General features: G+C 45.6%; 1 protein-coding gene across 1 annotated transcript in view; it reads left to right on the forward strand.

The window, feature by feature from the left end:
* Nucleotides 1-5969, forward strand: part of DDO (D-aspartate oxidase) — a 9345-nt gene extending 3376 nt beyond the window's left edge. Inside the window, exons 3-6 of the mRNA XM_010024661.1 lie at nucleotides 1797-2000; nucleotides 2198-2306; nucleotides 3104-3280; nucleotides 5402-5969. Coding sequence (XP_010022963.1) covers nucleotides 1829-2000; nucleotides 2198-2306; nucleotides 3104-3280; nucleotides 5402-5969 — 1026 coding nt within the window. The 5' untranslated portion in view covers nucleotides 1797-1828. The remainder of the gene's footprint in view (nucleotides 1-1796; nucleotides 2001-2197; nucleotides 2307-3103; nucleotides 3281-5401) is intronic.
* The last annotated feature ends 5472 nt before the right edge of the window (nucleotides 5970-11441 follow it).

An 11441-nucleotide genomic window follows, 5' to 3' on the forward strand; every position in this document is an offset into this window, starting at 1 on the left:
TCTGCCTCCTCACTGCATCCTTTTTCTCTGCTGTGCGGGAAACTTTTACAGTCAGTTTGTGGAAGAAGATGTAATAATTAACAGGAAGAAACTTAAACCTTGCCCTGAGAGGAAGAAGAGGGGTTTTAACAACCCCTGGCTGTGATGCAGAAGGAATGCAGTAACAGGCAACAATGCCTGCTCCTCTCTCTCTCCCTACATAGCAGGGACATTAAATTTTAAGTAGTAAAACCTCAGGGGTAAGTGAGAAGCTGTGAGAAGAGTTATGAGCAAGGATCTCATAAATAAACCTGACCTATCATAATCCCACACAGTCTCCCTGCCTGAATTTGCATCAAAGTTGCCAAAAGCCACAGAAAGATGGGAAATCAGCCTGTCCTCATAACTGCAGGCACTGGTTTCCCGAAAAGGTTCTTGGAAAGCAATTAGTGAGGCTGGATTTCTAGTCAAGGATGAGCGAGTCCCATAATAGAAAGCAACACCGTAAGGGAGCAAGACCAAAGGATCCATCTTGCTCAGCATCCTCTCCAAGAGTGAAAATTGGTAGAATACTCCAGGAAAACGTAAGACCCATAGGCCAAGGAGATTCTTCCCCTACATCCCTGCTCAGCTTTTGGCAGTGACCCCTTGAAGGAAGACCTGAGCCAGCAGCTGCACCCAAATCACCTGTTTCAAAGCAGCTGAGGGATTTATGACCTCTGAGGTTGCCCGGTCTCTTTTGGACCCATTTAGTTCCTGCCTTAAGGGAGTTTGAAGCATGCACTGAATTGCATGGTTCAGTTGTGCTTCGTGTCTCTACTGGTGTGAAACCTGTTGGTGGCTGTGGCCAGGCACATAGGCTGGCACCTTGCTGGGATGGGCACCCAGGTGGTTATCAACCAGGAGTGTCTGCCGCTCACTAGGACAGGTGCCAAGCTCCCAGACTTGGTCAGGACTAAGAAAACAGAGATATCTTACCTCCTGGAGTAGCGATCAGCAGTTGAAGATGCTGAGGGGTGGAGTGGAGCTACTCCAGGACATAAGGCAAGGCAGAGAGGCAAACATACAGGCTCTTGGGGCAGCAAGGCTGGCTGGCTCCTGGGGACCACCGTGTGCTGCTGGGAAATGTGGCAGCCTCAGGTGCCCACGAATCTTTTGCCTCTGACACGACAGAAAACTTGACGGGTGCCTCACTCCCACAGGTTTTGTTGAAAAAACCTTGCCCCAGACTGCTAAAGCCCAAACACCAGTGCTGTACATACAGATAGTTCCCTTGCCCTCTGCTCTTGTGCTGAGGATGGGGTAGTGGCTATTGAAATACTCCTCAAAAAACTGTTGTCATACTGAAGGCTGATGATTTTTTAATCATAGAATCACAGAATGGTTTGGGTTGGAAGGGACCTTAAGATCACCTAGTTCCAACCCCCCTGCCATGGGCAGGGACACGTCGCACCAGACCAAGTTGCTCGAAGCCCCATCCAACCTGGCCTTGAACGCTGCCAGGGATGAAGCATTTACCACTTCTTTGAGCAACATGTTCCAGTGCTTCACCACCCTCACAGTAAGGAACTTCCTCCTTATATCTAACCTGAGCTTCCCCTGTTTAAGTTTGAACCCATTACCCCTTGTCCTATTGCTACAGCTTGTGATGAAGAGACCCTCTCTGGCATCCTTAGCCTTGGCTATGTGCAGCTGTTAGTCTTCATTAGCTGCTCCAGGAGTTATGTTACATCTTGTGTGGGTATTTTATAGCCTGGAGAGCGTGTCTGGCAGGGATATTGGTAACACAGGACATGTTATTTTCAAATGCAGGGTAGGTACCTCTCTCCTCTGGCTCTGCATCCTGAAGATGGCAGCACCCAAGGTCGCAGTGGTTGGGGCGGGAGTCATTGGCCTGTCTACAGCACTGTGCATCATGGAAACTTGTCCCAGCTGCTCCGTGACGATCCTTTCAGAGCAGTTCAGCCCCAACACAACGAGTGATGTTGCAGCTGGGATGCTCATCCCTCACACCTACCCAGGTACTTGCAACCCAGCATAGTGCTGCTTATGGCACCTCATGTGGCTGCATGTCCGCATGTGCAGAGATGCACAGAGGTTCAGGAAGAAAAGTCCCATGACCTGTGTTCCCCGTCTGTCCCATCTCATCAACACTGGATTGTATGCTTATGTTCTTTGCATTATTCCTGTCTGCATGTTTGATTTTGTTTACTTGCAGGCACACCGATCCACGTGCAGAAGCAGTGGTTCAAAGAGACCTTCACTTACCTTTTTGCCATCAGCAACTCAGCTGAAGCATCAGAGGCTGGCATTCACCTGGTCTCCGGGTGAGAACAACCCCCTGGGGCAGCCTTTAGTATGTCTGTGCTGTGTGCGGGAGCAGAGAGGTTTTCCTAGCCAGATTTCAGGTGTATTCCCTTCATAGAGTAGCTCTTACGACCATATTCCCAAGAAACTGAATTGCAGATGTTTGATATGCTGTATTTTGAAGCAAAATTAATTCATAGGTGCACACAAAGAAACCACTCAAGACTGGCCAGCACCAAATGTCTTTTAATAACTGATGTTTTCTGTACTGTCAACCACCAGTTGCTTGCAGCAGGGGTGGTCTCCATAGGGGTGGGACTGCAGGATCTTCCAGCTTCAGCAACTAGGTATAGGGATGCAATCGCAGGGGATGTGTTGGGGTTTCTTTATGATGCCTATTATGTACAGAAATTCACCTCTTGGGAGTGTTGAGGCTCGTCCCTTTGTAGTTTTACAGGTACCCCAAAACCTATAACCGGGCGTGCAAGTGGCCCTACATGCAGGTCCAGCCATGGTGGCTGCAGCCATGGTGGGGACACTGCAAGGGGACTTTGTACTTCTAGAGCTGGAAGTACATGCAGTGTAGCTGGAAGAATTCTCTCCGGTTCATTTACCGTGGTGTGCCACCCTCAAGCTCGGCTGTGGCAGCCCTCTGTCTGTTTGTCAAGGCAGGTATTGCAGTAGCAGGCAGCCATGTTCCCTGTTGCTGTTAACCTTACTGAGCTACACTGATCAGTGGGGAACAGGTTCCTGAATTCCTGGGTTTGTGCAGAGCAATAGCACTAGGTTTTTCAGCTTTTTCTCTGTGTCCTTTTAGGTGGCAGGTCTTTAAAAACACTCCCAAGGAAGAGTTACCTTTCTGGTCGGATGTTGTCCTGGGATTTCGACCGATGTCCAAAGCAGAACTCCAGAAGTTTCCGCAGCATCAATTTGGTCAGGCCTTTGCGACACTGAAATGTGACTGTCCACCCTACCTGCTGTGGCTGGAGAAAAGGTTGGTTTTGCTGCAGGGTGGGCATATGGAGAGAAACCCAGGCAGAAGGACTGGGCGCAAGCTGGGGATTCCTTGAGAGCCTTAGGTTTGAGGAAAACTGGCAAAGGGCTGTTTCTCACTGGGGAAAATGCAGCATGTTCTTCCTTGGGGAGAAGCACAAGAAATGAATAACCAATTTTTTCAAAATGTGAAAGGCCTCAGTTATGCCATGTCCACTTTCTACCACTGTGGCTGTATGGTTGGGCTTGGAGCAGGAGTGCCTCTGGGCATAGGACTGGTACAACCACAGGGCCACACTTGGCCTGCCAGACCTTGAAGGTACATTGGGAACCTGCCATATCCTAAGAACACCTCTGGGTGCTCCTCATCTGTCAAATTTCCCAAATAATACCCCTCTGTTCTTGAAGATACATTCAACCTCAGGGAAAACAGGCATGTCTAGGAAGATGTCTTATCTGTGAATACTGAACTTTAGAAATAAGATGGACCAATTAAGCTCAAATTTGGTCAACATTTGGGCTAATTTCTTAATCCAGTCAGGTGAAAAATGGTCAAATAGCATCATCTTGTAGCATACCTTTTGGAAATGTTTGCCTATATAAGATGGATGATGCACTCACTTCGAAGAGTCATGGCTTCAGAGTTCATGTCTGGATTGACATGAACATTAGAAAATTTGCCAATTTCCAAGTTTCCTCAAAATACGTGGTTTTGGACAGCCCTGGGTAAGTCAGGATGCAGATCTAAAAATGTTCTGACACCCAGCATGTGCATTTAACCCACTTAAGTACCTGTAAAGTGAGCAAATAGCTGTCTCCTCTTGAGAGAAAGCGAAAGGCTGCAAGCTGATTTGAGGTTAAGTGAAGAGATGTGTACTGACACCATGGTACCAATTGCCAGCTCAGCTGCCTTCTTGCACGCCTTTCATCTCACTGCAAAATGTGAAAAACTGTGTCTTGTTCTAGCAGCCAGCCAGGCTGGGAGTACTTCAGTGCCACCAGTGCCACGTGAGGTCCATGCCATCTCCTTGGTGCAAATGCTCTGTCATGTTTCATTACCTAACCAAGTCAGAAATTTCTGCTGAAGCACAGCTAAGTTGTACAACCCATTTAGTATCATCTGTCACGTGATTTCTGCTCTCTCCTTATTTCTGCTATAGCCAACTTAATTCTCAAAGGATGTAGTCTAATAAGATGATCAAGCTCCTTTTCTTTCTCTTCCCCCTGGTGATGAGAAGTGAGAGCATATTAAACATGTAACTAATTCTCAAACCCCTAGTGACACAAGCAGTATTTATAGACCGTTCTCTTGGCAAGCCACAAGGAAAATTGTCTCTGTGCCCACCTTGCTGGTCCAAAAAAGGGCTTCAGGAATTTTTTCCTGCTTGCCTGCCTGAATGTAGGAGTTTTCAGCAGTTTTTTTATTGGTATACTTTTATGTCATGATGTCCAATTACATAGTCCCAATTACAACACTTATGAGCTCTCCCAGCAAGTTGCCCAGCCAGAGCTGCTGCATGAGACCTCCCCTGTTCTTCCCAGCCAGCTTCAGTGTCCTGCCAAACCAAACCCCCAGAGTACCAGCTGTGCCCTAGATCCTTGGCTCACTCACTGCTTTTAGGGAAACCCTGGAGTTTATAGTGGGGTCAATCACTTTGCCAGCTGACAGACTATTGCAAAGGACAGGATCTTCCACTTGGTGCGTTGTCATATTTGCTCATGCTAAAACCCCCACTAAAGACCCCCAGCAACTGGATCCAGCTAGCAGGATGCAGGGCTCTATCTCACACCAATGTTTTTCCATAGGGAAGGACTTCAGGCTTAGGGTGGAATTTGGCTTGAACGTGAGGACCTGACTGTCTGCCTAGGGTCTTGTGCCAGACCCTTGTCTAATATTGATCAACTTGATGTATCTTTTCCAGCCCAAGTATGCTAAAAAATATAGCTTTGATGAGATCAAATCAGACAAATCACATACAGAAACCCCATGGCATTTTCTTCACTTTTTGGCCAATCTGTTTGGTTTTGATCACTATGTTAAAGGCAATTTACTGAATGTGCATAATAATTACATGAGGGTTTAGGGGTTTCTTTTCTGCCTCACTTCTGCAGTCTTTTGCAGGTTGAAAGCAACTGGCGTCCAGATGTACACCAGAAAAGTTGCAGACTTGTGGGAGCTGCACAGCGAATATGACATCGTCGTCAACTGCACGGGCATTGGAGCCCACCAGCTGGTAGGGGACAAGAAGCTCTTTCCCATCAGAGGACAAGTACTCAAGGTTCATGCTCCTTGGGTGAAAAACTTCATCCGCGATGGGGATGGCTTAACTTACATCTACCCAGGGATACACAGGATAACCCTAGGGGGAACCAGGGAAAAGGAGAACTGGAGTCTCTCCCCTGACCCTGGCACTTCCAAAGACATCTTTGACAGGTGCTGCTCTCTTGAGCCCTCACTGGGGGGAGCTCAGGATATTCAGGTGAAGGTGGGCCTGAGGCCATCCAGGCAGTGTGTGAGACTGCAGAGAGAAGTCTTGAGTCAAGGAGGAGTTAAGCTTCCGGTGGTCCACAACTATGGGCATGGGGCAGGTGGCTTTTCAGTGCACAGGGGCACAGCCAAGGAAGCTGCTTGCCTTGTGGGAGAGTGCATTGCTGCCCTGCAAGACTCCTCATCAAGGGCCAAGCTTTGAATTGCAGAGGCTCCCTTTCCATTTACAACAGGCTAGTGTGGCATCTCCTAGTAGCAGCTTTGGACTTTTATTCCATTACTGGATAGAAGGAACCTAAGACAACGGCTTGTGCCATTGCAGAGACTGAGTGGTATCTCACCTGGCTTCCAGCTGCCGCTTTGGAAAGGCATGATGGGTTGATCCAAACATTTGTTCAGTACTGGCTCCTCCTCCATTTGGCATTGTTTCTGCCCTGGGCATTTCTCCTAGCCTCATGTCAAAGAGAAGGCAGGATATTTAAATATTCTTCACATAATGGGGGTCACATTGCTGCAGTATTTAGCATTCTTCATGTGCAGCTAGAGGGTATCGGATGCACTAGCTTCTCATTCAGTAAAAGCTAGTTGTTTCCTCTTGTGCCAAATCTAATCTAGTATTGCCTTTGCTCCTGCCATCTTAGTAAAACTTTACAATTTTCCATATGATTTACAAGGAAAAGAAGTCTCCTGCAGTGCTGCATTCCAGTGCTCAAGGTCAGCTCTTACAGAAAGCAATTTTAGTGCACAGTGACCAGGCAAGTGTGATTTCAAGAGCAGGTATGTGACACTGATCACTGCGTTTGCTCATATTACACCTCAGGGAGCTTAACACAAAGGTTTTGAGAGAAGAAATTGCCCATATGAGCCACGGGGTTGCAACTCTTTTCTCACACCTGTTTGCAAATCACTTTTTTTTTTCTCTCCAAGCCCCTCAGATTTTGCTCTCAGACACACATGATTTTTTCCCCTCAAGAGCAACATGACACGGCCTGTGTTCTACAGAGAGGATTTATCATGGTGGTCTTGAGAGTGCGAGCATCTCTCTTCTACTTTGCATCAGCACTGGCTGCTTTCCTTGCAACAGCTGGTATGAGTGAATCCGAGGCAAACCAATAAGGATCTTAACACCAGCTTCAGAGGCCACCAGAACCCAGACACTCACTCCATGGCAGAGGCTGAGTGGGCCTCCCAGCAATCCCCCAAGCCTTTGACGTAGCTGAAGGTAGTCACTCCTAAAATCAGAGCTTACTGTCGAAGTATAGCTCTGACTGTTAGTGATTAAACCACTCCTTAGCTCTTAAATGGCTTATTCAAAAGGATTAGCAACTTTTATCTAGGTTTGGTTTTTTTTTGATTTTATAGTTACAAACCAAATCAAAATCCTTCAAGACTTCGCATTATTAAAATGAAGTGATAAATAAAGTTCTAATAATAGAGCAAAGATTGCTTCTCTACTGTTTCCTTTCATAAACAAAGGGTTTTCTTTCATGTGTGATGACCTGACAGGGCCAAGAAAGGCCACACTCAGACATGGCTGCCAACTCCTGCTGTTCTTGGTGGGGGATGAGGACAGTTTCCTTCAGAAGGGACAGCTGTCAGAAGGAACGTCACCAAATTAACTTCAAGGTCAATAAACACCTAGGATCAGCCTAAACCAGCCCTCTTCAGCAGCCTTGCCCTCTTCTCCTCATTTCTGAAGGCTAATTTTGCATTCTCCCCATCCATCATTTGTCCTTTCAGCAGTAGAAAAGGGCAGAGCTGCTGCTTTTGGCAGCAGTATTGGCATAGGGATTGTCAAACTGCAGCTTTGTCCTCAGCTAACATGGAACGTAAAAATACATGGGAAAATGTATGAGACCATCTGAGGACCCTGAGGGTGCACAAGTCCATGGGAACTGACGAGATGCAGTTGCAGGTCCCGAAGGAACTGGTGGGTGAAGTGGCTAAGCCACTATCCATCATATTTGAGGAGTCATGGCAGTCCAGTGACGTTCCCACTGACTGGAAAAAAGGGAAAAGTTGGGGTTGTTTAGACTGGAGAAGGCTCTAGGGAGATGATTTTTGCAGCTCCTTGCAGGCTGTTTATATTTTACTACCTTGAACAAGCTGGTACCACGAGCAGACTGAGTCACTTCACCATTTACTGCCTGATGGCTATGTGGATTAGCCCACCAATCCCTATAGGATGTCACTGATGACTCCTCTCCACTGTAAAAAACAGATGATTTATGGTTACCTTGTCTCTCTATCCTACATGCAGTTGCTGACTCACGAGAGGAGCCTTGCCAGATTAGCTTCTTTATGAAACCTTGGTGACAGATGTTACTAAGGGCTTTTCAGAACCTGAGCAAATCATACTGAGTGGTTGCTCTAGTCTGCAGCTTCACTGTTTCCTCTGAAGCCGTAAGAGGGTTGTGAAGCACAGCTTCATAGCTCCTCACTGCAAAGCTCTGCCAATTTCTCTTTTAATCTGTATCTCTCCTTGCAACTATTCTATTACCACGGCTTTTACCGTTTGCCTGCTACTGGTATTAGATCTAGTGGTTTGCATTTCTCCAGATCCCTCACAGCACTTAAACCAAAACAATGTTAAGTGCCATACTCTTCTTCTTTCCAGCTGTTTCAGAAAAAAATTTATACACCAGCCCTAATAGTGCAACAATTTTCCATTAGCATTCCTTCAAACCCCACAAGTAACACCTGCTTCTATGAATTTGCTACTATCCCTTGCATCTATTTGTTCTAAGACCTCATCTAATGGCCCTTCAATCTGAGGCAGCTTCTCTGCATTATCCCCTTAACAAATGGCTCTGCCATGGGAATTTCACTAAACTTTTCTATACTGAATGCAGACACGAATAATCTGTTTAGCTGTTGTGTTAGGGCTCGTTTTCTCTCAGATTTCTTTGCTGCTCTGACCATCTGCTGACTGCATATTTTGGTCACCTGCAGAACCTTCCACCAAGCTCCCTGCTCCTGCTGGGGTAGAGGAAGCTTTTTGTGTATTAGCAAGTTATTTCCTCAAGATCTTTTTTAGCCTGCCTTTCTGTTTCTGCTTTTAATTTGACAGAGTTCATGTCCTTTTTCCTCATTTGGAAGGGATCTATTTTGGTTCTTTGCCATGTAATTTTTATTATGCTTTTACAATGAACCAGTAATTATCTTTCTGGAATGTTTCTGATATTTCAATATCCATATATAAAAATCAAGCATTTACACTCATATCTTACTTTCAGACTTACAGCAAATAGAAACAAGTGTACATTCAGCCTGTTCGCTCCAGCTCCTGTGCCCTGTTAAAAGGGGATTTATTTGTCCAGATTGCACCTTGCCATTTCCTGCTTACTTGTGGTTATAAAAAGAGGTCGAAACGGCACCATTAAGGATATGCCATCATGAACTCCTGCTCCTCTCTGCCTGCTCACTTTCCCCATCTCCAGCATGAAATTCCTTTTAAATCTTATTCTTGGTATTCAACACAAGGGTTGAACATCCTACTCAGAAGTCTCTGCTTTTTGTTCCAGGAGATTTCAATTTGCCAAGAATACGTCCTAGTATTTTGGGAATAATAGCATATCCCTCCCTCATTTTTCTCCCTAGGCATGGTAAATTTAAATATTCTAAAATATATCCATAGATATATAGTGATGCTGCCCTTCACCAACTATACACCTACCCACAAAGGTGAGTCATGCTCTTTCTGTGCCTGCAAGTCAGCTCACTGACACTGACTGCTTGGCTTTTAGGCAGCTGAAGTTGTTGAGATGAGTCCTTTCTTGCTTCAGCTGCCCAGCCTCGGGTGTCAGTCTCTGGCAGTATCTTATCAGCCATCCCTGAGTTTCTGTTCCTCACCCAAGACCTTTGCCAGGAACTGAAGCAAAGATTAACTCTCCAGCTCCAGCTGAAGCTGAGCCAGCAGCTGAGCAACTTGCAAAACTCCATTTTGATCTTAAATCTGTCTATGCTGTTGCATTGGCTCTCCAGTCTTCATCTAGAAACACAGAGCAAGTGTCAGGGAAACACTCTCATGTAGGAGAGGATTAACAGTGGAAGACCATTAAACCTCCCTGACTTCCTATGATGATGAAAAGCACTGTAAAGAAAAAAAGACTCAGCTGTCACCTGTGCAAAGCATTTTATCCTTGTGCTGTTCCTTAAGCCCATACATGTCTGGACAAAAGTTACCTGGACCATACTTAAATATTTCCTTCTTATGCGCACTTTCTGATCTGCATTGAATAGGCACCCCTGGCAGATGGCAACCGATCTGTCACGCTCACGGGGAACTTCAAGGATGTAATTATGGCATAGAAAGAGAACGGTTATATTTTGAGACATTTCTATCAATCCTTGCAATTGCAGACAGCAGATGGGCTGTATGATGGATTTTAGAGATGGAGCACAAGATAATAGTGTTCTGCAACAGGGGATTTTGTTGATCTTCTTTGCAGAAACAACGCCATAGACATATTGTCTAGATATATGGGTTTTGCCTATATTTAAAACAAATCTGCTTCATTTCTGAAAAACACACCAAAAATTGGCATTCACCATTCATTACAATTCTTTTCCAGTCTAATGCCATTTGAGATAAACTTCAGTGAGATACATTCAAATTCATTAAGAATAAGTGTAATAATCAGAGAGAAGATCATCGCCTGGACCGAGATCTGTACTGTTTTCACAGCTATTAAATAATCGTGTGTATTTTACGATGCTTTATTTTATTCTGCTCTACTCCTTCTTATCCACAAGAGGGAGATGTTGGATCAAGCAGTTGCTGAAATCCGCACACTCCGTCTCGAACTGCAGTGATGCTGAACGCAGTGGAAACGTGGGTGCCTGACGGGGTCCCACACACCTATAAGGCTTGGAGGACTTGGGTGCTGCAGTAGATCTTAAGAAATAATCGTGAACCCATTAGGTCTGTAACATGTCATGGGGAGAGATTAAAAAAATGTATATTGAGGAAACAGAAATATGAAGGTAGCAGCATACTAGAAGCTGTTGTTAATAAAAAACATAGAACCACAGAACGGTTTGGGTTGGAAGGCACCTTAAAGATCATCTAGTTCCAACATCCCACCATGGGCAGGGACACCTTCCACAAGACCAGATTGCTCAAAGCTCCGTCCAACCTGGCCTTGAACAATTCCAGGGACGGGGCAGCAACAGCTTCTCTGGGCAACCTGTGCCAGTGCCTCACCACCCTCACAGAGAAGAATTTCTTCCTAATATCTAATCTTAATCCACTCTCTTTCAGTTTAAAGCCATTTCCCTTTGTCCTATCCCTACATGCCTTTGTAAAAAGTCCCTCTCCAGATTTCTTGTAGGCTCCTTTTAGGTACTAGAAGGCTGCTCTAAGGTCTCCCCAGAGCCTTCTCTTCAAGCTAGATTAGTCCAACTCTCTCAGTTGTTGATGGGGCAGCCAGTACTAGGAAAGCACTGTCCCACACTGCTTTCCATGCTTTCTGTTCATGTCCGTTACCTACCATGGAGACAATATATTTCTCACATTGTTAGAGGTGTGCACCATGTGCGTCATGTGCTGTACTCCTGTCACTGTTACCTCTCTTGCCTTCTTATTCAACTTCTGCAAAGTCTCAGTCAACCAGCTGGAATCCAAGCCTTACATTAGCCTTTCCTTATATATATGAGCCACAGGATGAAAGGC

The sequence above is a fragment of the Nestor notabilis genome, unplaced genomic scaffold (genome assembly GCF_000696875.1).
Source record: "Nestor notabilis isolate BGI_N333 unplaced genomic scaffold, ASM69687v1 scaffold33611, whole genome shotgun sequence".
NCBI lineage: Eukaryota > Metazoa > Chordata > Aves > Psittaciformes > Psittacidae > Nestor > Nestor notabilis.